The sequence below is a fragment of the Podarcis vaucheri genome (genome assembly GCF_965113315.1).
Source record: "Podarcis vaucheri genome assembly, chromosome: 16".
NCBI lineage: Eukaryota > Metazoa > Chordata > Lepidosauria > Squamata > Lacertidae > Podarcis > Podarcis vaucheri.
Genome location: NC_138754.1, coordinates 20016934 through 20043917, shown reverse-complemented (window position 1 = coordinate 20043917; position 26984 = coordinate 20016934). Strand labels below are relative to the sequence as shown.

At 47.0% G+C, this 26984-nt stretch overlaps 1 protein-coding gene across 1 annotated transcript in view; it reads right to left on the bottom strand.

Moving 5' to 3' along the window:
- Window positions 1-338: 338 nt before the first annotated feature.
- The window catches only part of KSR2 (kinase suppressor of ras 2), a gene marked incomplete at its 3' end in the record, with an annotated part of 188748 nt that continues 162102 nt past the window's right edge, over window positions 339-26984 (bottom strand). Inside the window, exons 15-19 of the mRNA XM_082202891.1 lie at window positions 22425-22521; window positions 14300-14433; window positions 5204-5335; window positions 1868-1997; window positions 339-476 (exon numbers count right to left, since the gene is read on the bottom strand). Of these exons, the coding sequence (XP_082059017.1) occupies window positions 339-476; window positions 1868-1997; window positions 5204-5335; window positions 14300-14433; window positions 22425-22521 (631 nt within the window). The remainder of the gene's footprint in view (window positions 477-1867; window positions 1998-5203; window positions 5336-14299; window positions 14434-22424; window positions 22522-26984) is intronic.

The following is a 26984-nucleotide window of genomic DNA, read 5'->3' as shown; positions in this document are numbered from 1 at the left end:
CTGGACGGCCGATGCAGCTTCCGCTTGAGTGCAGGAAGCTTCTGCAGCCAATCGGAAGCTGAGCCTTGGTTTTCAAACAGTTTCGGGAGTCGAACGGACTTCTGGAATGGGTTACGTTCAGGAACCAAGGTTCCACTGTATAGTGCATATGTAAACCCTGTAGCTCAGTGGCAGAGCACCTGATTTGCACACAGAAGCTGCCAAATTTGACCCCCAGCATCACCAAAGGGACTCCCTGTCTGAATTCCTAGAGAGCAGCTGCTGGTCAGTGTAGACAATGCCAAATTGAAGAGACAAATGATCAGCCTAGGAGCTTCCTCTCTCCGAGGATGTCGGTCTTACTCTGCTGACTTCCAGAAGTGTCCGGGGTGAGAAAGGCGACGGTTCCGCTTTGGCAATTTCTCCAGCATCTCCATCAGCTTGGTGAAGGTCGGCCGTTCCTCTTGCTCGAAGGCCCAGCAAAAGAGAAGGATGTCCTGCAAGTCAATGGGAAGGAAAGGATGTACAAAGGAGGAGAGCGAAAGGACACATGTCCACGTGTGGTTTATTGACACATTTATGCAAACTGAGCCAACGATGGAGGGGCTCACAGCATTACTACCCCGAAAGGGTCTCTCTTTTTTCCTCCCATAGCTGCAGCCTTGGACTCAAGCAGAAATCAAGCATTGTTCTGTCTCTCTCAGTACCCAGCTTGCTGCTTTGCTTCTAGCACACATGATTTCCAGCTCTCAGTGCTTGCCTTTGCCTTTTTCTAACTATCAGCCAGTTGAGGAAAGGGGTCCCTCCAACCATTTGCTGTCTCACATAGGTCCACTTCTTTTGTTCTCCTAATGGCCCATCACCCAGGCAATCACCTCATCAGGAAGCTAGTTTTAACACTTGCTGGAGCCAGGGGTTAGAAAGGTCTCTGCACACACCCGTCTTTCCCCCTCCCCAAAACTCATAACACAATGTACAGTGTAAAGTATGGTGTCTTCTACCCAGCAGCTACCAATCCCTGGGGTTTCCTTAAATCTTCTTTCCAGAAAATCTGACTCCCATGGGGCCCCTTGCACAAAAGTTAAAGCTCGATCGTGAAAATCCATCAACATTTTGGTGATAGTTTCTCCCTAATGAATACATATTTTGTATGCTGTTTTAAGTAGTGCACACATTTTTGCAATCAGTTTTTCTTAACAGGGATCATCTTTATCTCTTATTTTTGTGAATCCCTTTGTTTTCATGCATGCTATACCCTAAAATGTGGCGCTGTGGGTTAAAGCCTCAGCGCCTAGGGCTTGCCGATCGAAAGGTCGGCGGTTCGAATCCCCACGGCGGGGTGCGCTCCCGCTGCTCGGTCCCAGCGCCTGCCAACCTAGCAGTTCGAAAGCACCCTCGGGGGCAAGTAGATAAATAGGTACCGCTTACCAGCGGGAAGGTAAACGGCGCTCCGTGTGCGGCTCTGGCTCGCCAGAGCAGCGTTGTCACGCTGGCCACGTGACCCGGAAGTGTCTTCGGACAGCGCTGGCCCCCGGCCAATAGATGTGAGATGGGCGCACAAACCCCAGAGTCTGTCAAGACTGGCCCGTTCGGGCAGGGGTACCTTTACCTTTTACCTATACCCTAAAATATGCATTTTTGAAAAGCGTGGCTGGTTTGAGCACGGCATCCCCAAACCCGAGTGAGTGTGACTCTTAAAAGATGGCCGTATTTCAGCCCTCGTGTTGTATTGGAAAGTGCAAAACGGATCGATTCGCCTCTAAACGAGAACTGGATTGAATTTCTCTCCCTCCCCCCGATCTGTGAGTCACCAAGATGAGCAAATATCAACATTTTTCCAAGTCTCTGTGCCTTCCCTCCCCCTTTCAAAGAGTCCCAAGCCACCTACTGAGATCTCCTTGCCCATGCCAATCTGGCTGAGATTTGGCTTCATCCCTCGGCCAACTTGCCAAATTATGGCCTCGGCAGGCTGCGTCTTGAATGGCCATTCCCGAGCATGCAGTTCATACCAGATGGTGCTGTTGGGAAAGAAAGCAGCGTTAGTAACGCACAAACCTTACACCTCTCTGTGACATCTGCAGAGACTCCCAGAGCTCAGGTGTGGGGTTGCGCCATCATCCCCGTCAAGGGATGGGGACCTTCAGGTCTCTTGGGCCAAAGATGGCCCCTTGGGACTCTCCCCAGGGCATAAATAGTGAAATAATCATTATGGAATGGGATGTCCCTATTTTCATAGGAGAAATGTTGGAGGGTATGCAATCATTCAGTTCTCCAAAAAGTCTATGAGCCTACAGTACCTTTCCAGGAACTGTGCTGGTCAGACCCATTTGGTGGGACTCAGCGGCACAAGGCAGCTCTTATCATTTATATTTGATGAGGAACTTTTAACGAGTGAATAGCTGCAGAATTGAGCTTCCATGTTTAGGAGCATGTTTCCTCTTTTAAGTTGAGTTCTCCACATTGCCACATCAGTTTGCAAGAATTATTTTTTTCCTGTAAGTCCTCGTGAAAAGTTGTCCACATTTTACTGTACATTTATTCTAGCATCCACATTTTTGTATGCAAAAGTTTCACTAATAATGTATGCATTACTTGGCTAGAGTACTGCAGCATGAAAATCCACAGAAGTGCAGATATCAAGGGACAACTTTGTTTCAGTTTCCATATCCAGTCTACATCTGCTTTTCCATGGATTTGTATCAACATCCTGCTTGATCTGTACAGTGGTACCTTGGTTATTCAAACAAATTGGAACCCAAACACAAACACAGCAAACCCAGAAGTAAGTGTTCCTGTTTGCGAACTTTTTTCAGAAGCTGAATATGCTCCGTTTTTAGTGTTACAGTTCCGATTTGAGTGCCACACTTCCAATTTGAGAGTCTGTTTTTGATATTTATTTTGTGTTTTTGTTTCTGCGGCTTTTTTGTTGTTTTTGTGACCCAGTTCAGTTACTGATTGATTGATTGTGTGACTGCAGTACATTGTTTATTGCTTTCATTTTATGGATCAGTGGTCTCGTTAGATAGTAAAATTCATGTTAAATTGCTGTTTTAGGGGTTTTTAAAAGTCTGGAATGGATTAATCCATTTTGTATTACTTTCTATGGGAAAGCATGCCTTGGTTTTGGAACACTTTGGTTTTGGAACAGACTTCCAGAACGGATTAAGTTTGAGAACCAAAGTACCACTGTATTCTCATTCCTGTGATACAGATTGGGGTGTAGGGGTATGGACTTTTGAGGGGGAATTTTGTGGTTCTGTCACTTTTTTGTTTAGATGTGGCAGCCATTTTGTTATATGCCATGACCATACAGCAGCCATTTTGTGACTTGCCATGCCTTCCCCTTCACAGCAGCCCTCGTGCAACTGGTTCTCATGATGCTTCCTCAGATTGCAACCTGTGTCAGAAGCCCCCAAAGGCTTGACAACCCCTGTGGTTCACCCTTTGTGGAATCATACAAAGTTCGCTGAAAAACAGCAGCCATTTTGAACCAAGCGCCTGTTACTTTGTTGGTTTTTTTTTTTTTAAAAAAAAAAAAAGCCTGGTGCTTTTTCTATGCAAACTTTCAAATTGAAGAAGTTTGCTAGGAGCTTAGTCTGATTTTTTTAAAAAATTTCCTATAATTACTTTCCCCCGCTGTATTTTTGGTTAAAGTTATACTGAAAGCATATACTGGGTTTAATTGCTGTATTTTTGGGATGAAACTGTGCTATCAGATAAGAACTCAGTATAAGCTAATCGCTTCAATGCTGCGCTCTTTAAGGTGTCTATCACAGTGGAGTAGGGGAAAATTAATCCATCGAATAAAAAACTATAGTCTTCTCTGTGCCTGAACAAAGATATCATCAGAGGGCAATGGGACTGCTTACAAAAAGGATGTCTCCACCTCCCTCTGCTACAGAGCAGGGCAATTAATCACACAAATGAAAAGTACATTAGGGGAGACACAATGCCCACAGTTTTGCACTGTAGCTCCTAAACTTTTTCTGTTCAGGACATTCACCCAAGAGGCATCTATCCATGCACAAGACTCAACTATCCCACCCCCCACTTGTCATGTCCCAGCATCTGGGGATGCGTGCTAATGTTGCCAGTGTATTAGCAGCAGGGATGGGATAACAGAATCATAGAACTGTAAAGTTGGAAGGGGTCCCACAGATAATCTAGTCCAACCCCCTGCAATGCAGGCATTTTTAATTAAAGCATGCCTGACAGACGGCCACCCAACCTTTGCTTACAGAGAGAGTCTACCATCTCCCTACGGAGTCTGTTCTACTGTCGAAATTCAGGTCTCCGCATTTCTTCAGCAACCTGTGATTCACTTTTATCTGTTTTTAGTGCCTCGTGAAAATTCACCAGCATTTTCGTGCAAATTTCTCCTAACAAACACATGCAGTTTTGAGGAATCATTTGCAAGCAATTTTCCCTGTTATAATGCACTTCCATACTTCATTTTCACCAATATGTGCATTTGTAGGCATATGTGTAATACCATAGGCTAGTCCCACTTCTCTCTATCCTCCATGCACGCAAGCAAGATCTAGATCAGAGATCTAGGACACATTCCAGCTAGCCAGAAACATCTTAGGACAGTGCAAAGGTAGAGGAAGAAGAAGCGTTTGGATTTGATATCCCACTTTATCATTACCTGAAGGAGTTTCAAAGCGGCTAACATTCTCCTTTCCCTTCCTTCCCCACAACAAACACTCTGTGAGGTGAGTGGGGCTGAGAGACTTCAGAGAAGTGTGACTGGCCCAAGGTCACCCAGCAGTTGCATGTGGAGGAGCGGGGAATCGAACCCGGTTCACCAGATTACGAGTCCACCGCTCTTAACCACTACACCACACTGGCTGGTGAACACTCCAAGGGCAAGAGAAGACTCAGCTAAGGGTGCTGAGAGCTGTTAAGAGACCCTTTATTATTCCCAGAGTGGTTTAACAACCAGTCCCCTTTCCCAGGGAACCCTGAGAATTGTAGCTCTGCGAAGGGGACCTCCTAACAACTCTCAGCACCCTTCGCAAACTACAGCTCCCAGGTTTCTTTGGAGGAAGCCATGCCTGTTCAAAGTGGGATGATAACTGCTTTAACTGTGCAGTGCAGATGGGACCCAAGTTTGCTCATCTCTTTGGTGGGCGCATGAGCCTGGTACCAGAAAGCAAACACATTGACCCACTGCATTCCGTTGCCACCCCTCTACTCACCCCCATGCAACTAGGGCACCTACCCAAGGGCAAAGACATCCGAGTGCTTGGAGAAAGGAAGCTTGTCTTCTTCTGTGTCAGGTGAGAGCTGGTGGATGATCTCCGGGGCTAAATGGCATAACCAGCCATTCTGGATCCGCAGTTTGTTTTCTCTCCTACAGAGAGAGACAGAGAGAAACATCCAGTCAGGGAGCCTGTTGCTGGTCTTGGCATTTCCACACATTTCAATTTATCTTACCATTTTACCATTTATGAATTTAATTATTCACAGTGTATATATGCCATTTTTCCAAATGACCTCACACAGCAGTTTATGTTACGATTATAACATAATGCAATGGCATATTGCTATGGAGATTGTCATATTTCTTTGTTTCCAGGTAAGGATGGGTGTTACAAGTAGCAGGTTGGTGACTCTATCTATTACAGTTTATCTCAGTTTTTCATGCCCAAAAGTCTGGCTCCTTGTCCACAAACGTTCCTGGATCCTAAGATCAGCAGGGGGGGGGCTCCTCTCGGTTGTTCCACTACCAACAGAGGCTGAGGGGGTTGTGGCCCAGAACAGGGCCTTTTCTGTGTTTGCTCCAAAGCAGCGGAACTCCCACACCAAAGGTGCGTCTGGCACCTTCATTGTACAGCTTTTGGTAAATGCTGAAGATGCACCTCTTTACCCCGTCTTTTGACAGGTCTGGCATTGTTATATTATTACATCTGACCCTCCAAGTGTCCCTGTTTTCCAGAGACATTCCTGATTTAGAGAAGCCATCCCGGTTTTTGATTTGATCCCAAAATGTCCTGCTTTTCCTTAGGACGTCTCTATTTTCATTGGAGAAATGTTGGAGGGTATAAAGTTATCTGACCCCAGAGCCATCTGAAGGCAATTCTGTATTGGGAGGTTTTTTTTAATGTTTTATTACGTTTTTATATATATTGGAAGCCACCCAGAGTGGCTGGGGCAACCCAGTAAAATATGTGGGGTATAAATAGTAAAATAATCATTATGGAACGGGACATCCCTATTTTCATTGGAGACGTGTTGGAGGGTATGTTACATTCATTGTTCTTGTTTCTGTTTATATCCTACGTATGCTGGAATAAAATAAATAAGTACATATTCTGGCTACGTAATAAGCACTCCTGGAGGCTGTGAAGCAGCACCAACAAGCAGTGTGGCCTAAGGATAGGGGGTGTGGTCTGAGAAAGTTCCAGAGGCTAAGCAGAGAAGTCTGGGGCTCCACAACTATCATTGAAATCAGGCTTCCTTCCGTGGTGGAAACTCGGCCCTCCAGATGTTTTTGGCCTACAACTCCCATGATCCCTAGCTAGCGGGACCAGTTATCAGGGATGATGGGAATTGTAGGCCAAAAACATCTGGAGGGTCGAGTTTGAGGAAGCCTTATATAAATTAAGTATTTAAATGTATTTATTGATTGATTAAAAATTAATATCATTAAAGTAACTAAATAAAACTATCACTACTGAAAAATACAGAAATTAGTATGAAATTGGTATTAAATTAGTATTAAATTAGTATTAACTTTAGTATTAAAAATACTGCAAAATACTGCAAATGAATGACTAGATAAGTAACTTTCCCTAGGATTATGAAGAATGCATCTGCAGGTCTCTCAGAAAAAGATAACGCTAATCTTGTAAGCGTTGCTTTAAAGCCAAATAAAACCTTTAAGAAACAGTAAGCTGCCTTCTTCTCTAATACACAATGTTCCGGACTGGTGCAACGAAGCACAGACGGATATATATATATATTTGGGGTCACCCTGCTCGCTTTCTGGTTTAAAAAACTGAAAGAGCCAATGAGAAAGTGCTTCTGTAATTGGATTTGTTCAAGACCTCCGAGGCTTAGGAATTAATTTAAAAAGAGACGGGATACATTTTAAGAACTTGGGCGGGCGGCGGGACACAAAGGAAAACGATGGCGCCGGAACGTGTAAGGTAAGACGGTGCCAACTTTTCCCCTCTCACTGTTGCAGCCATATTATACTCCGTGCTCAGTATCACATCGTGGTTTCATTGCCTTGTTGCCAGACAGACCTCCCATGCAGAGGACATTGGTCCATTAGAGCAGGTGGGGCAGTGCCCCACCAACTGCAATATACCCTCAGTAAGCCCCCGCCCCCTTGCCTATCTTCTTATAACCAGCCCAGGGGGTGCCACTGTTGGTCACCTTCCTCCTCCATAGTCTTAGTGTCATGTTTATAGATCTCACCAGTGAGGAAGCAAGGGACAAAACTGGAATTGGCTCCACCTGCCATTGTCTCTGGTTCCACCTACTGCTGGCCTCCTGCCTTACACCCTCCCTGTCCCAGTGGACAGCAGCAGCCACCACTGATCTTCATATTCCCATTCCCTGACTACAGATCCTACTGCAGTCAAAACCGCACCATCCACAGCTTCCTGCCCCTTGGAGCTGTCAGGTTTGACCTCCTCCTCGGTCTCAGGTTTTACACCCTTGTGAGAGCTGGACCATAAAGAAGGCTGATCGCCGAAGAATTGATGCTTTTGAATTATGGTGCTGGAGGAGACTCTTGAGAGTCCCATGGACTGCAAGAAGATCAAACCTATCCATTCTGAAGGAAATCAGCCCTGAGTGCTCACTGGAAGGACAGATCGTGAAGCTGAGGCTCCAATACTTTGGCTACCTCATGAGAAGAGACAACTCCCTGGAAAAGACCCTGATGTTGGGAAAGATGGAGTGCACAAGGAGAAGGGGACGACAGAGGACGAGATGGTTGGATAGTGTTCCCGAAGCTACCAGCATGAGTTTGACCAAACTGCAGGAGGCAGTGGAAGACAGGAGTGTCTGGCGTGCTCTGGTCCATGGGGTCATGAAGAGTCGGACACGACTAAACAACAGCAACAACAACAACAGAACTCAACTCAGTAGTGAGGATGGGAACAAAACGAGTTAGCTCTGCCTGTCATTAGTTCTGACTCCCCCTACTGTTGGGCTCCTTGTCTTCCACCCTACCTAACCTTCAGCTCTCTAGATGTTGCTGAACTGCAACTCCAATGACCCTTGGCCATCAGCCATGCTAGCTGCAGCAGATGGGAACTGGAGTCCAACAACACCCAAAGGGTCAAAGGTTCTGTAGGGGTCAGGAGTCGACCTTCTCTGGCTCCTCAGTAGAAGGATGCCTCCTTGGCAGTAGTGGTTGACCTCCTTTGGAGTTTTGTTCTTTGCCCAAAGCTAGGTAAAGAGCTGGAGTCCCTCCTCATACCACTCAGGTCACCAGTTTGGGATCTGCTGCGAGTTTGAATCCTGACACCTGTCTTATGCCAACAACGTGGAGAAATGGTGTTTCTCAGCAAAGCAGAAAAACCACAAAAATGCCTGTAATCTGGGGTGCCAACCTGAATAAAATATTGGGTGGGGGGCAGGTAAGCCCCGCCCCACATAATCAATCACATGACGTGGTGCAAACACACAATTAGAATGGCAATGCCCATTAACATTGGAGGGCCACGGCCTCCTCTAATATTTTATCAGAGGGGTGAATGGACCTTGGCCCCTGGGAGTTGGCTCCTGTGCTTGTTATGGAGTTATCCAGCCAAGAATTCCAGCACCTCAAATGAGTTCTGATTGTTGGCTTACAGGGCAATCCAAAGGTCCACCAGGATGAGCATGGAGGAGGTGGGTCTCAGGTGGTCTTAACTGAGCCAGGGCTACGCCAGCATAACTCCCTCATCCTCGAAGGGAGTTTCATCATCAAAGAAGATTCCACCTAAACATTAGGAAGAACTTCCTGACAGTAAGAGCTGTTCGACAGTGGAATTTGCTGCCAAGGAGTGTGGTGGAGTCTCCTTCTTTGGAGGTCTTTAAGCAGAGGCTTGACAACCATATGTCAGGAGTGCTCTGATGGTGTTTCCTGCTTGGCCCTTGTGGTCTCTTCCAACTCTATGATTCTATGATTCTACCCCGATGTAGCTCCCTCAACCCAGCATTTCCTTGGTTAGTTTCTCCGTATTCTTAAGTAAATATTAAATACCTTGCCCAGCCAGTACTAGGCTGGCTCAGTCAGGGCTTAGCTGGCAAAAGTTAAGCTGGTGTAAGTCCCCCCCCCCAAAAAAAATGGGTGTTCCAGGGGCATGGCTGGATGGGGACAGGGGAGGAGAGATGTACACCTCTTTCAATCCTCTTTCAGCTGGACCACATGGCCTGGCAAACCCAGCAGAACGTACACTGACAAAAAAGGGTGATATAAGTCAAACTCTGGTTTAAAGATTTGTTTTCTCTCTGCCAGGCTCGGGTTGGCTCAGCCAGAAGGAGCCCCGCTCCTGAACGGAGATTGGAACAGAGGTATATTACAGCACCTTACCTGAAGCCACTGAAGCAAGTGACACCAGCTTCCTATAGCTAGGATTGCTCTGTTCGCTTTTTAACAATTTGTTCCAGTAACTTACATTCCATCCACCACACCCACGAAACCGCAGATGAAAATGGGGACTCGTAAAAACCCCTATGCTAATTTCAAGAGTCACTGCTTCGGAGTATCCCCCTGCCTCCAATTATATATATATGGCTGAAAGCTCCACTCCAAATGCTTTATTCGTTTACTCTTCAGCAGTTCATTTGGAAAGCCAGGGGAAAACTGCTCTTAAGGTTGAAATATACAAAATCAAAACGGCGTTTCCGTGTGCTGCTCTGGTTCACCAGAAGCTTAGTCATGCTGGCCACATGACCCGGAAGCTGTACACCGGCTCCCTTGGCCAATAAAGCGAGATGAGTGCTGCAACCCAGTGGCGTAGCGTGGGGGTGCAGGGGGGGCCGGCCACACCGGGCGCAACATCTGGGGGTTAGGGTTAGGGGGCGCAAATCCACGGGTTAGGGGGCGCAAATCCACGGGTTTGGGGGCGCAAATTACTTGCCTTGCCCCGGGTACTGACAACCCACGCTACGCCACTGCTGCAACCCCAGAGTCGGCCACGACTGGACCTAACGGTCAGGGTCCCTTTACCTTTAAAGGTGCCTTGCAGAGTCATGGGATGGTGGGCCACACATGTGTGTTCATGCATGTGCAGGGCTGGAGGCTTTCACGCCGAGGGGTCAACTTGTGCCCTCCAGGCTTCTCTGTCTGGTCCTTGGGACTTTGCCCAGGCCACATCCCTCGCAAGCCCTACTTGCCATGCTCATTGATGGTCTTTGCCTCACTGGAAAGTCTTCTTGAACTCTGGCAATGCCTGGATGGAGGTTAGAGAGGGGCGTGGGCAGGTGTGTGAAGAACCTCATGTTTGCCCCACCTGCTTTTGCTCCTGGCCCCACCCACCACCGGCAAGTGGCCTCCAGAAGCTTGTACGGAAGGAAATGTGTCCCTCAAGATGGAGACAATTCTCCATCCCTGCCTTAGGACACAGGCAGCTGCCTGCCGATGCCACGAGCTGTCACCAACCCTAGAAGATGCCTCCTTATCTTCCAAGGTTCTCAAGCTCTCCTTCCAGCCCCTCAGAAGAAGGATCTCGCGTATTGCAACTAATTGGCGCTTCTTGATCTTCAGGGAGAGCTACCCTGCAATTTCCTCCGCAGAGTAACAACAAATAAATGGGAAGACGTGGTTGTGAGTGGCACGTTAGCAGGACTCCAACAAAGGGCTCCAGCAACAGAGAGAGCCCACAGCTAACCCGAGACTCCCTGCTACTGTAGCCTCTGCTAGGCATGAATCACACCGGGGTAGAGTGAGCTGTCCCTGGGACAGATGTTTTCAGATCTGTTTGCCTATGTTTGTGAACCGCCTTCACTGAGTCACAATCCAGGCTAAGCTGGGGTGAGGGCTTAGGTTGGTGCAGAGCAGGGGGGAGTCGGGGGAGGCTGATCAGTCAACTGTGGCTTCTTTTGGTTTCTCGTTTTCAGTACAGCAGTACCTTGGTACTCAAACTTAATCCATTCCGGAAGTCCATTCCAAAACCAAAGAGTTCCAAAACCAAGGCATGCTTTCCCATAGAAAGTAATGCAAAATGGATTAATCCATTCCAGACTTTTAAAAACAACCCCTAAAGCAGCAATTTAACATGAATTTTACTATCTAACAAGACCAATGATCCATAAAATGAAAGCAATAAACAATGTACCGCAGTTACACAATCAATCAATCAGTAGCTGAACTGGGTTCCACACAGTCACCACAACAAAAACAAAAGAGCCGCAAAAACAAAAACGTGAAATAAATAGCAAAGACAGACAGATCTCAGTGTAATACTCAAAACGGAAGTGTGGCACTCAAAAAGGAGCATGTTCGGCTTTGGAAAAAAGTTCGCAAACCGGAACACTTACTTTCGGGTTTGCAGTGTTTGGGTTCCAAGTTGTTTGAGAACCAAGGCATTTGAGAACCAAGGTACCACTGTATTACACATTTATATAGAAGAAGAGCCTGCTGGATCAGGCCAATGGCCCATCTAATCCAGAATCCTGTTCTCACAGGGGCCGGTCAGGTGTCCCAAAGGGAAACCCACAAGCAGAGCCTGAGCACAAAGGCCCTCCCCCCTCCTGAGGTTTTCAGCAACTGGTTTTCAGAAGCATTGCAGCCTCCAATGGTGGAGGCAGAGCATAGCCATCACCGCCTCCTGTGGAAGGGAGTTCCACAGGTTATCTGCATGCTGCATGAAGAAGTGCTTTCTTTCATCCGTCCTGTATCTTCCAACATTCAGCTTCATTGGATGGTCCCAAGTTCCAGGGAGAAAAACTTTTCTCTATTCACTCTGTTCTCCATGCCATGCCTAATTTTATCAACATGTATCATGTCACCTCTTGCTCAGTTTTCCTCTAAACTAAAAAGCCTGATTTCCACATCCATTTGCATTTTTAAAAAATATAGAAAAGAGTCCTCATCAGCAGCTTAGTGTGAATTTATCCTAATATGCAACACACACAAACACACCATGGTATGCAATTACGGTACATTTCATTGTGCTGTTTTCACAAATACATGCATTTCTATGCACATTGCTTGTCTGGAGATGTGCATTGCAAAATTTGGAGAAGTATGAATTTAGGAAGGACGGTTGTGTTTCGGTTTGTGTATTGCTTTGGGAACTGAGAATAAGGTATATTTACTGTACCTTTTAATGTGAACCGAATCAAAATTCTCCCCATCTCTACAGGGGAGTTACCCTGGGTTGCATTCACACTGGAATTTCTTCTATTTCCCTTCCCTGTTAATTTCTTCATATCTGAGCTTTCACACAATGTAATATTATTCCTTCTTCCTGAAACGTAGTGGAATATAGCAGCTCTCATAGGGGTCCAAAAGGATATGCTCAAACTTCAGGTTATATGTCAGCACTGGTCATTTTTGCAGATTGAGTTCCCATCTGCATTACACACACAAAACAGTATTATAGTACTTTAAACAGTGATTGCTTCCCCACAAGAACTCTGAGAACAGGATATTGAAAATGTCAACATATTGTACTTGCAGGGATTGGCAAGTGGATAGCTGATGGTTAAAAATATCAGGGCTTTTTTTCCTAAAAAATAATGTTTAGGGGTATTTTGACTCAAGTAAATCACCATTTTATAGTTCAAATCAGGGAAAATAAATACAGTAAATGGACAAAAGTACAAAGATTCACAAAATGCTTAGGGGTATGCATGCCCCTGTGTACCCCCAGAAAAAAGCACTGTTAAGGATAAATAGTTGAAAACAACAAAAAACTATTATAATATAAGGCTAATTGTAAGGAATGTAAATAACTGGGAAAACAATGCAGCAACAAGAGGAAACTATGGACGTGTTGAGAGCGGAGTGCAGCCAACCAAATTTTGGAAAAATTGTATTAGATTTGCTTTAATTTGTGTTGTTTGTAAAATCAATAAAACCAATTTGGCAGAAAAGGAGGGTGGGGTGGGATATAAATGCAATAAAAAATTACCCCCCAAAAAAGAACTCTGAGAATGGTTAAGAGTAGTGAGAGCTGTTAGGAAACCTCTATTCCCCTCCCAGAGCTATAATTTCCAGAGTTCCCTGAGAAGAGGGATTGTTGGTTAAATCACTCTGTGAATTATTGCTCTGGGAGGGGAATAGAGGCCACCTAAAAACTCTCATCACTCTTAACAAACTAAACTTCCCGTGCTTCTTTGGGGGAAGCCCTGACTATTTAAAGTGGCAGAATGCAACTTAAACGCATAGTGCAGGTGGGTCGCAGGAAAACCTTCAATTTCCCCTGATATCAAATTGGCAGAATAAAAAAAGGCAAAGTCCAAGAAATAGACCGAGAGAACGTGATGGGGGGAAAGGGGGGAGAGTATAAATAGACAAGCATCTTGAGGGGAATACGTAAGTTAAACCCACCCACAGCACAGTTTACCACTTCAATCTGACAACGAATACACCGTTACACCGCTGCAGAAGGAGGGAGAGACATGGGCAACCCATTATCTCCTCCTCTAATCCGGCACGTCTGACACCCCATAATTACAGACAGATTAAAATATGCAATTTATCTCACAGGCGGCTTTGCAATAGAGCAAAAATTAACAGCAAGGAAAAACTTCACAATAGCTGAGAGCTCAGTAAGTTGCATCTAAATCAGGAGTCGCCAGCAGGCGAAGCTTCACCTGGAAATCTCAGAACAGATTGCAGGAGTTTCTGGGGAGGGATGAGCATTTAGAAGAGGAGAGCGGAGACTTATTCTGCCTGAGGGCAGCATTCCCTTTGGGTCAATCTCGTGGGGGCCACTTGCCATCAGTGGGCAGGGCCAGAAGAAAAAGTGGGTGGAGCACTGAATGCAAATTTTGACTTTGTACACTTGGCTAATTCCTGCAAGGGCTCACATGCCCCTCTCCATCTTCTGTTCAGGCAGAAGCACTAACAGAGGTGAAAAGCACAATCCCAGGCAGACAAACAAGCTCAAGGAGACTGTGAACCTGGATCGGTGAGAGATGTCGCCTGGAGAAAGGTGTGGCTTGGGAGGCTCCTTAGGTCCAGAGAAGCCCTCCCCCTTTTGGCTCTGCCACCTCACTGCCTGATGCTGCTTATCAGTTGTTGTTGCGTGTTCTCACAATTCCTGCGCCCTGCCTAGTTCTGTCGTGAAAACGAACAGTTCATTATGAATAAAAGAGAACATTAAAGAGGCAGAGCAATGGGTCCACAGAGCCAGTCACCTACCTGCCTGCTTGCAGAACCCCTGAGATGCTGAAGAGGCCGAAGTCTGTGATCACCACCTTCCCGTTGTCATAGAAAACGTTTTTAGACTTGAGGTCCTTGTGGAGGATGCCTTTGGCGTGGAGATAGCCCATTCCCTGCAAAAGAAGCCGAGAAAGAGAAAAGGCATTGAAAGGGTGTCGTGGGAAAAGACAGGGCAGAGTTGAAATGAATTGAGTGACAGCAGCAGGAGGAGGAGTGGAAAGCCCTCTACAGATCAGAGTTCTGTCAAGAGCAATCTGAACCTCTCTCTCACACCAGCTTGAGTTGACTGTATTTTATTTTTCCTCTTTATTGACTTTTGGCCACATTCACACCATACATGTAAAGTTTTGTGATACGACTTTAAACAGTAATGGCTTCCTCTCCCAAAGGATGCTGGGAACTGTGGTTTGTTAAGGAGGCTGAGAGCTGTTAGGCGATTCCCGATTCCCCTCTCAGAACTATAATTCCCAGAGTGGTTTCACGATCAAACCCTCTTCCCAGGGAACTATGGAATTGGCTGCTTGCAATGGGACTAGATGCCTAAGGCAACTCTCAGTACCTGTTGCAGACTATCATCTCCCTGAATTCTTTGGGGGAAGCTATGTTGGTTTAAAATGGCATTGTAGTGCTTTAAACATATGGTGTGAAAGTGGCCTTTGTTACAAAGCTTCATGGAAGATAAGGTTACCCAGTGGTGGCAGGCACTCTCTGGCTCTAGGAGGGTGGAAGGCATGGAGCCCAACAGTAGGTGGCGCCAGAGCTAATGACAGGCAGAGCCAACTCGTTCTGGTTTTGTCTCCATCCATCCTCCCTTACACTAACTTGCTCTTTTGCATAAGGGGAGAGCTATCTGTGGCAGGGATTCCACTGTTGCTGTTTTACCAAGAGGTAGCAAATAATATGGTAAAATTAAGCAACCAATAGTGTAACAAACACAAGAAAAAGCAGGATATCCTTTTACAAGGCAATTTGCAAACACCCTTACAAGCACCTCTCATATTTTTATGGCAATGGAAACCTCATGTTTTACAATGCACCCAATAAAATGTTCAGTTCAGCATTTTTCCTGAGTTTTATGACACCCACACATAGCAAATGAGGCCCATTTTTCAGTACCCTGATCATCAATATCTCTCCATTCCCTCACCCTCTTACTTAATTTTATCATTCGGACACTGTCCCTATTTTCATAATCTGGCCCAGGCTTTATCGCTGCACTTAAGGCATAATTGCCTTCCGGGATGCTGTCAGAAAGTGTTTTACCATCTCCACGTCTTCTAACAGAACATCTTCTTTTACATACTCCAGTAGGACAATTAATGGATTTCCTGGTAGCATATATCCTGCCATACACACTATTTCTCTGTGTCCTGTGGCCCAGAAGGGTCTTATTTTGTGACATGATCAAAATGCAGGTCGTATATCAGCTCCTTTTGCTTTTGCTGGAACAAACTAAAGGCCCATTTGCAATATACACATTTAGCAGGATCATACCACTTTAAACAGTCATGGCTTCCCCCAAGGAATCCTGGGAACTGTTAAAGGTGCTGAGAGTTGTTAGGTGGCCTCTCTTTCTCCCACAGTACTACAGTTCACAGAGTTCCTGGGAGGAGGGACTGGTGGTTAAACCACTCTTCGAATTGTAGCTCTGGGAGGGAGAATAGGGCTCCCCCTGAAATGCTCATCACCCGTAACAAACTACAATTCCCATGATTCTTGGGAGGAAACCATTACTGTTTAAAGGGGTACGATAGTGCTTTAAATGCATAGTGAAGATGGGGCCTAACATAGTGACCCCTTTGGGATGTATTCATCCACAGTGGTTGAAAGGAGGAGTGAGTCAGATCAGAGCCGTCTTTCCCATAGGGTTTAGTGGTGCGTTGTGCCAGGGCTCCGACCTCTCAGGGGCGCCCCAGCGGATAGGGGAGCTGTGCGGCTTTGCTGGAGGCCTCCCCTTTACCTGCACACCCGCCAGCTGCGCCCCATCAACCATATAGCTGGCAGGCCTGCAGCTTGCCTCCCAAGCCTCTGCGGGAGGAGAGCGATCCCTGCAGAGGCTAGGATGCAAGCTGCACCCTATCAGCCATATGGCTGGCAGGCGTGCAGCTTCTTTCCCAAGCCTCCACGGGGATTTCTCTCCCGCAGCAGCCTGGCTGAGAGTTGCGGGGGGGGGCATGGCTGGCAGTGCGCAGCTTCCCCCCCCCCCACTATCCGTTGTAATTAGGGGGCACTGGGTGGATATTTGCACCCCGGCGCTGCATCTGCTAAAGACAGCCCTGAGTCAGATTCCCACCAAATGCATCCTTCATGGTTTGACTGGATTCTGCACTCCTTCGTGTTTCTCCATAATACTGGGACATGCCAACTCTTACACTTCTTGACCTTTTGGATTTCTTTGAAAAGAAGACACCACTCCTCTTGCCTTCTCTAAGGGGGTATTCCTACCCACCCACCGCATAATCCCTCAGATGCACTTGAAAGCACTTCATAGAATGGCCTGGTAAACTGTTATGTGAATCGCCTCACCACTCTACCTCTCTTTCCTGTCTGCTGTACCTCCTGCTGCAATTGCCATGGCCAGCAATGAGCAGCCAGGTGAACTGCAGAGCATGACGACACCTTGCCTTTCTATATATATAGGAAGAAATGCATATATGTAAGCCAAGCGCTGTGACGTTCAGGGTAGCACAAAACAAAATAAAAATCTGACAGACAGCTCTCTCTCCATCAGTCCAGGAATTTCATGATGGTTTGGTGTGTATTGACATCCGTAAAAGGTTCGATTCCTCAAGAATCCCTCCCCCATGCACACCCTCCCCACGTACACCCTTTGAAGCCCATCTGTGCAGCTTTGAACTATGAGATCACTGAACACTTGCAGTACCTCTCGGCCCTCTGATCCACCAACTGGTTAAAGAAGAACAAGGATAAAACACTAGCAGCTTACTGCAAAAGTGCTCGCCTTGCTGGGGAGATCAAGGCAAAGCGAATTGTAACTGTAGGGATTTCTTTGAGTTTGATGAGCTGAGACCTCATCATTCAAGAAAAGAATAGAAAAAGCACTCACTGCCCAGATGCAAACAGCTTTCACTGCTCACCCACCCCCCTGTTATTCCCTGACACCCTCCCACAACTTGCTTACAGGCCTGGCACTAATGGTCTAGAAGCGAGAAAGGTGTAGGAGGCAGGGCAAGCTGTTGTTCACCTTGCTGTCTCCACAAAGCGCTGGTCTCCGCGCTCATTAAAACCGCCGCAGTCAGCCAGCCTTCGCTGGAGAAGGAATCTATCTGCCTGGGCGCTGATGTTATTTATGTTTTTTGTTTGACCTACAGGATTTGTATCACTCGCTCAGCTTTTCCATCAAAAAAGCTACAAGGTGCCTTGCTTCAACATGAAAAAGAGTAATTGGTGGCAGGTATCCATCTCCCTGCTGTAGGAACATCTAGGCTTCCTTAGTGCAAAGGATGCACAAATCTGTCAGGTTCAGTTTGTCTCAGTTTTTTCCTGCCCAACCAGTTTTCAGTCCAGTTTCATTTTCCAGCACAATCAGTTGCCCAACTTTTAGCTCCTTATATTTCCACATCCGTTGGTTTTGTTTTTTTTAAAGTCCTTATGGAAATTCATCAACCTTTGCATCGTTCCTCACAGTATACACCTTTGGGCAAGCAATTTCCCCTATGGTATTTGTGCATGTTGCTTTTCACTGACATTTGCATGTGTTCCACTACTGTATACCTTGGGTCAGACCCCACCTGGGGTACTGTGTGCAGTTCTGGACGCCATAGTTTAAGAAGGATATTGACAAGGTGGAACGTGTTGAGGGAGTTGGGTATGTTTAGCCAACAGGAGATGAGAAGACAGAGGTGATGCAATAGCCACTTTCAAATATCTCAGCAGCTCTCACATGGAAGATGGAGCAAGCTTGTTTTCCGCTGCTCCAGAGGGTAGCACCAGAACCAATGGATTCAGATGACAAGAAAGGAGATTCCCACCAAACATTAGGAACAACTTTCCAAGGGTAAGAGCTGTTTGACAGCAGAAAGGACTACCTCAGAAGGTGGTGGACTCTCTCTCTCTCTCCAACAGAGGTTGGATGGCTGTATGCCAGGGATTCTTCAGCTGGGATCTCTGCATTGCAGTGGGTCAGACTAGAGATGGCAGTCCTACAATTCTATGATTCTATGCCATTATGTATACCTGTGTTGGTTTGAAAACTCCATTGTGGAACCCAGAGATGTGAGAATTTCAAAGGACAGCCATGTCTCTGTTCACTTATTGCTTCGGAAAGTGTGGACTAGGTAGGTTTGCATTAAGATGTTTTCCTTTTTTAAAAAAAATGCTGTTTGAGAATTTGCATATTTTTAAAAATATGCTTGAGTCTCTGTCTGGGGACCATAGCTCCTTCCACACCTGACGTGTACCTTAAGGCCTAGGGTACATTCAGACATGAGGAATATTGTTTCAGTTTTCCTGATTATAATGCTAACGCTTCTATCTCATTTTCTGGTGTTGCTTTCTTACTACAGTACCTGTTGCACTATGAAACAGTGGCTTTCTTGACCATTATACTGGCATGCTGCTGAATTGCATGCTCACCAGTGGGCGTGGTGTGGCACAACAGCAAACACAGCTGGACCTTGCTGCTACTCCCCCACGCTTTCTGCAAATGCCTGCTTCTGTTCTCCGGTGATTCCCCCATGGAAAAGGCAAGAAAGAACTGTATGCTGGTCTGCTGTCCCAGATCTTGTCACTTTATTCCCACAGTTTTCTAGATAAAGGGGGCTGCAAATGGATTTTTTCCCCTGGAATCAAATAACAAAGAAACTAGCCCTGGTATGTGCAATGTTCCACTTGTTTTCCGGAAGTGGCATTTACATTGCGTGGAGGCTCAACTGCTGTACAAAAATTGACATTTACGAAATGTCGGGGAAATAGAATAAAGTGCCGTGTGAATGGAGCCCTAGAAAGCTAAAGCTTCTCTTCCTTGGAACTCCCTATCCCAGCTTGACCTCCATCTATCTGAGCATGCCATTTTCTTTGAAACAAGAGGCTCCTTCCTGTAGGCAGCCTTGAATTGTCTTCAGGTTTCTCTGCACGCTAGATGGGTAGCTAGCACCCCCTACTGGCTCGCAGGTTTTCTAAAATGCCAACCTGTCCTTATGTCAGGGTGGTTCCACACCTCTGCCCTGTTCCCAGAAAGTTCGCAAGGACCTTTTTTAAGTCAAGACAAATGCAACAGGGGAAAGTAGCTGTGGGTCTTCCACTAAATATTCTGCTCCTGTCAGACTCTCGGCTCCTGTTGAATATACTGATGTGGCTATCACTATGCACCGGGATAAGGCAGATGTGAGGTTCGCAACCCACAATTGCCTATTAGTGCTAATGGGTGAAAGCATATGGGGGCAGAAGCTGGTCCATTATGTCTGTCCACTAGCAGCCAGTCCACATGTCCCTCCCTACCTTACTGCTAGCCCAGGGAGTGGTCCTGGTTGTTAACTTCCTCCCCCGTAGTTGCAGCAGAACATCGCAGGGAGGCAAAACCAGAACAAGTTGGCTCTGGCGCCACCTACTGCTGGGCTCCATGCCTTCCACCCTAACAGGTCCAAGAACCATCAGGAACTACTGTTCATGAGAGATGATGAGAGGGTGCATATTTACACCTACATCCCTCCCTACCTGGCAATCTGGGACCAGGAATAAGTCTAGAAAGCAGTGGGGGAAATGGGATCAGGGGGGTTTCAGATACTGAAGAAGAAGAAGAGGAGTTTGGATTTGATATCCCGCTTTTCACTCCCTTTAAGAAGTCTCAAAGCGGTTAACATTCTCCTTTCCCTTCCTCCCCCACAACAAACACTCTGTGAGGTGAGTGGGGCTGAGAGACTTCAAAGAAGCGTGACTGGCCCAAGGTCACCCAGCAGTTGCATGTGGAGGAGCGGAGATGCAAACCCGGTTCCCCAGATTACGAGGCTACCGCTCTTAACCACTACACCACACTGGGTGTGGGCAGAGGGCAACTGCATGGGTAAAAGATTCCCCCCAACTCAGACTGCTTATTGAGTACTTTTTCTAGACAAATAGCACTGGGCAACAGTATTTTATCATTTAACAGGCATTAACTGCCAGACAGGTACACACACTCCATGTAGCAAAAATTTTAGAGAAGTCTTGGAGCCTTGGCATATACATTGCTTGGGAAAGTTTGACTGAAGAGGGGGAAGAGATAGGGAGAGAAAGAGAGAGAGAGAGATTCTGGCCAAGCTCTATTAAGAAACATGGGCCGCGTTGGCGTAGATAGAAACTTGTATCTGCTCATTAGGCAGCGGATGGGGGGGGGGATTAATGAAAGCCAATGAAATGAAAATGGCTTTGGGTTTGAGTTTAATAGGATAGAAATAGCCCTGATAATCCACCTTTCAATGTGACATGGAAGGATGTGGAGGAGGATGAACGAAACCCCAGCATTCCCAAGTGTGGTCTGGGGGGGGGGTAAAGTGTCCCAGACTCCATACGGGATTGCGGACTGCACACAGGGCCCCCAACATGGAGTCTGTGAGCTAGGGATGGGAGAGAAATCTGATTTAGTTTGCATTTAACTCTGCATTTAACCAATCCCCACTTTCTGCAACAATACAAGAACCAAAACACAGTCTTCCAAATTTCGCAATGCAGTCCTTCCAACCGAGATGTTCACAAAAATGCATATGCTTGGGGAACGCCACTGTGGAAATCAAGATGCTGGTGAAAATAACATACAGAAATGTATGGGATATGGGGAAATCGGTTGCAAGCTTGTGTACATTACTCAGAACCACAGACCAAGCTGCAGAAGGGTTTTCACGAGGATTTTAAAACATTGCAAGGTGCTGCAGAAATGTGAAGAGCGGAATTTTAGACGGGGAAATTGTGAAACAGAGAGAACCGAATTTGACATCTCCATCCACCCCTTTAGTTTCAAGGGAATGGTTGGCAAGTTCTGTTACGTCCAATGGAACGCCGTGGAAAACACAACTTAAGCCACTCCAAGGGAAGACACTGGAGCACTCCAAATCATTTGCACATGCACAGAAAATAGTAGACCTAGCTGGAAGGCAACACATGCATTGATCACTGCAATGCATCCATCCATCATTACTGTTATTATTATTATTTAACTGTAAGATTATTGTATATAATCATAAAGGTAAAGGTAAAAGGACCCCTGACCATTAGGTCCAGTCGTGGACAACTCAGGGGTTGCAGCGCTCATCTCACTTTACTGGCTGAGGGAGCCTGCATGACTAAGCCGCTTCTGGCGAACCAGAGCAGCGCATGGAATCACCGTTTACCTTCCCACTGGAGTGGTACCTATTTATCTACTTGCACTTTGACGTGCTTTTGAACTGCTAGGTTGGCAGGAGCAGGGACCGAGCAACGGGAGCTCACCCTGTCATGGGGATTCGAACCGCCGACCTTCTGATCAGCAAGCCCTGGGCTCTGTGGTTGAGACCACAACACCACCCGTGTCCCTTGTATATAATCATAGACATTTGTATAATCTTAAGAAGAGCTTTCTGACAGTAAGACCTCGGAATGTGGTGGCCTCTCCTTCCTCAGAGATTTTTAAGAGCAGAGGTTGGATGGCCACCTGTGGGGGATGCTTTACCTGAGCTTGCATTGCAGGGGGTTAGACTGGATGACCCTTCTAACTCTGCAAATCTGTGATTATGTAATCTTAGGAGGGGCGTGGCTTGTGAGGAAGACGAGGCATGGCTGTGACTTATCATGATAGGACCTTGAATCTGACACTCCGCTACTGCTCCTTTCCCACTGACTACTCCCGGGCTCCTTCAGCCTATTTCAGGATTCACCCAGACACAGATCAAGTAAAATAGGGCTTCACCCCACACCACATAGCACCAGGTGTCTGCATGACTTGACTACTTTGCTTCCTGCTATGAATGTGTGTGTAGAAGTTGGCTGGGTGGGAAAGATATCTGCTTTCCCTCTGAACCATTTGCATCACATCCGTCAAAGCATCCACGCCAAGAGTGGGTCCCAGGCACCAGGCACCTGTCTCAAGAGTGTGAATGTGTGTCCCTGAGTTTTTATTCCCCATTGCTCATACCTTGACGATCTCTTGAGCAATCTGCCTTGTTTTGTTGACATCCAGGACGATCTTGGCATCTCTCACCACCGAGTAGAGCGTCCGTCCTTTGCACAAGCTGGAAAGGAAGATGGGGAAATCGGGATTAACGGCGGGAATGGGAAACCAAACCCACGGAAACGCCAAAGCACTTAAACGGATAGAAGGATTGCAATTTCTCATCCAGGTAATCAAAATGGTTTGGGACTTGTACACCCCAGGATGCAGTGAGAAGGACATGAATCCAGTTTGGGATGTCTGGACTCTAACCTTATGCTTTTCTTAGCTCCTTGTGGATGACAAGGACATCAATGGCTGCTATGCACAGTGGCTGTCTTCTGCTTCCTCTATCAGAGACAGCATGCCTTTGAATGCCTGTTGCTGGGAATCATAAGTGGAGAGATGTGTCACACTCAGATCCTACTTGCAGGCTCCTCATTGGGGCATCTGGTTGGCCACTGTGAGAAAAGGACACTGAACCAGATGGACACTGATACCACAAGACGCTTCCTTCATTCTTTGTTAAAAAGAAAAAGGAAAATTGCAAGGACTGGGCTCCGGGAGGAATTCCCATCACAGAGCTACAATTCCCAGTGTGTTCCTCATCCCAGGGAACTGTAGCTCTGGGAGGGGAAATAGGGATCTCCTTAACAAGTCTCAGCACCCTAAATGAACTACAGCCCCCAGAATCCTTTGGGAGAGAGCCACGACTGTTTAAAGTGGTACCAGAGTGCTTTAAAGGTATGGTATGAACGTGGCCTGGAACGAGACTTCTTGCTGAAGGAAGGAAAGTGTCCTCCGTACGCCAGACACGAACCGCCAAACTTCCCCCTTTTCCCGTACCTGTTGCCGAGAAATCTATTTGTGGAGTCTTAATTACCAAATGCAGCTGTCGGAGAGTGGGGGGTGGGGAGGGAAAGGAGGGGACACTGAAACCAATTAAAGCCTGTATTGACATTTGAATCATGTAATGGAGCCTGTGGGCGGATTCTGCCGCAACTTTCTCCCCACTAGAGAGGCTGCCCCCCCACTCCAGGCAATCCTGCCCACCTACACACATCGCAGGCGAAGCGAGAGAGGGCAAAGGCAATACCTGGGCTCAGATAATAAGCCAGCCCCCCCCCCCCCGAAATAAAAGCGGCTCCGAGTGGATCGCAGGTGTTAATTTCATCTGGTTCTCTCGCTAATGACAGGAGCGCCGCAGCTTTTAATTGTTCTTCTTCTCCCGCCCCTGCAGACATCTCGCAGCTTCTGCTCCTGCCTCCCCCTCCTCGCGACACCGGAGGCAGGACCTGCCGCTCTTCAGAAGCCCGTAGGAGGACGGTGTGCGGGGGGGGGGGGAGGCCGAGGCTCAGTGGCAGAACATCTGCCTCGCATACAGAAGTCCCGGGATAAATCCCAGTGGTCCACCACTGAGCCATAGCCCTTCATTATACTGAGTCAGACCACTGGGCCACCTAGCTTAGCATGGTCACCACGACAGACCTTCCAAGTGTCCCTATTTTCTAGGGAGAGTCCTGGATTCACAGAAGCCAGTTTCTGGTTTGACCCCAGAAATGTCCCACTTTTTCTTAGGACGTCCCTATTTTCATCGGAGAAATGTTGGAAGGTATGGAGTTATGCAGCCCCTGAGTCCATGAGATTAGTAGATATACAACCTTTAGAGGACACCTGAAGCCAAGGTAGCCCTGTCTAGGGAAGTTCTTTAATGTGTTATTATGTTTTTTATATATGTTGGAAGCCGCCCAGAGTGCCTGGGGCAACCCAATCAGATGGGCAGGGTATAAATAATAAAATTATCATCATCATTATTATGGAATAGAACCCTAACTCTATTTTCAACAGAGAAATGTTGGAGGGTATGCAATCCCTGGCACCTCCAGTTAGAGACAGGAAGGAGCCCTGCCTGAAACCCCAGGAAGCTGCTGCCAGTCAGTGTAGACAATAATGAGCTAGATGAACCACTGGCCCGACTCAGGTCCCATCTGAATTTAAGCAGTCTCTTGCCACTTTCAACAGCGGCGAGTTCCTTCAAAGAATCTTGGGAAGTGTAGTTTGTTAAGGGCACTGAGAGTTGTCTGGAGGTTCCATTCGCCACGCAGAGCTACAATTTTCAGAGCACAGGCAATGATCAAGCTACATGTATCCAATTGACAAGTGACCGTGCACACAAGCATGGCACTGAACCCAGAAGTGACCCTAAAACATCACTAAAAGGGCAGAACAGGGAAGGATGCTTTATATGGGCCCCGTCAACATGCGTAGGGGTCCAGAAAACCCCTGCACAAAATGAGGATTGCCTGTTATCTAATAATTTCTCCCCAGGGAATGGATTTTTCCCTGGAAGCAAATAACTCAGAAATGAGCCCCAAACATGCGCTATATCTCTCTATATTTCTGGAAGCGGCTTTTGCATCATGTGAAAGCTGAGAAATAACCAGTGCTTTTCTTCTAGAAAGAAAGAAAAATATGTGTGTACTGCAATCCCTTGAGTACCCCCAGGAAAAAAGAACACGGGATATAATGCAGAAATTAGCAGTTCGGGAAATGTCAGGAAACCGCAATAAATGGCAGTGTGAATGCACCCAATATCCAGTTTGGGATCATCTCTGGTTTCCTTTCTGACAAGCAAAACAGGACCCAATAATCCACTGGGCGCATAAGGGAATGCAAAATGTGAATGAGATAGGGCAGAGCTTTCTCCAGGGACACTTTCCCTGCTCATGTTTCCACACCACACTCTAGCACAAGGTCCACTTGGCAAACGAGATCTTTCCTGCCCCACCCTGCAAGGCCTTCTCTGCATTCCTCATCATCACGGCCCATCTCACGGGCAATGGGGCAACTGCGAACCCAACTGTGAGGCTGTCCCAGCCCACCCCTCTGAGAGCGTCTGCAAATCAGGTCCACAACGAGACTTCGGAAGGGCATGCACATCAACTCCAAAGGAAGGCGCAGCGGAAATTAATGAGTCAAGGAATGGAATTAGTTCGTCTGGCCTGGCCTTCCGTGAGGAGGTTCAGATCATTGAGCAGATGGTCTGTAATAAAAAAAATGGCACCAATGCAAACAGGGAGGAGGAGGGAAACCCTCCACCTGTGTTTTCCTTATGAAACAAGAGGCACCATTTTCTGAAGTTTCCAGAGGAGTGCTAGCCTTCTATGGGGCGGGGGGAGTCTTGTGGTACTTGTCAGCATCCATCCATCCATCTCGAGAGACAATGGAGTGCACCTCCACTGTATTAGCAGTGACTTCTCTAGGACACAAACCTGGGCAATGTATCTGTGGGTCCTGGACAGCCCAGATGACAAGACCCCACTCTCAGCCTCGCTGATGTGGTCCAAAGGAAAGCAGAGCAATAAGTTTGGCACTGGCTTGGTTGCAAGAGTTGCTTGAAGGAGGTGCGCAAGGTGCCATCCAACCATCTGAGGGACGACACTCTGGATTCCTGCATTGCAGGGGGTTAGACTAGATGGCCATCGTGGTCCCTTCCAACTCTACAATTCTATGATCCAGTCCGGGGATGCCAGCCCCCACCTCCTTAGTCTCAGGGTCACTCTTGTCGATCTCAGCAGGGAAGGGGATGGGGACAAACCTGGAATCGCCTGTCTCTATCTCCACCTACTGTAAAGGCTCACCCCTCCAACCTCTGCTCTACCAGTTCCCTTGGGCACCAACTACCATTGGTGGCAGCAACAGCTCTGCCTGGGAGGGCAGGCACCATCACTGGATTCATTCCTTTCTCTTGCAAGACAGGAGCCTTTTTCTTTCTTTCTTGTTTTACATCGAAGGGTAGAACAGCAAGGCCCGCTCATCCCATCTGAGTAGAAGCCCAAGGTTCAGATGTATCATTACTTGGCTTGTCCATCATTGCCTCTTGTGCCACCTGCAGTTGAACCTCCTTCTGCCTTACTCGGCTCACCAACCACTGCTGGATAATCAATACCATTACAGTGTTACCTTGGGTTACATATGCTTCAGGTTACAGACTCCGCTAACCCAGAAATACCGTATTTTTCACCCTATAGGATGCACCGTCCCAAAAGGTGCACCTAGTTTTTTTGGGGGGGAAATAAAGGGGGGGATTATTTTTCCCCCAGCCCCCAGAACAGGCAACTCTCCGCAAGCGGTGGGAGCCTAGCGCCAGGCTCCCGTGCCTTGCGGAGAGCTGTGCGAAGCCTGGAGAGCGAGAGGGGTCGGTGCGCACCAACCCCTCTCGGTCTCCAGGCTTCAGCGAAAGCCTGCATTCACCCAATAGGATGCACACACATTTCCCCTTCATTTTTGGAGTGGAAAAAGTGCGTCCTATAGGGCGAAAAATATGGTAGTACCTCGGGTTAAGAACTTTGCTTCAGGATGAGAACAGAAATTGTGCTCCGGCGGCGCGGTGGCAGCAGGAGGCCCCACTAGCTAAAGTGGTGCTTCAGGTTAAGAACAGTTTCAGGTTAAGAATGGACCTCCGGAATGAATTAAGTACTTAACCCAAGGCACCACTGTACTAAAACAATAAAAACTAAAGTTTGTTGGATCTGGAGACAAAGT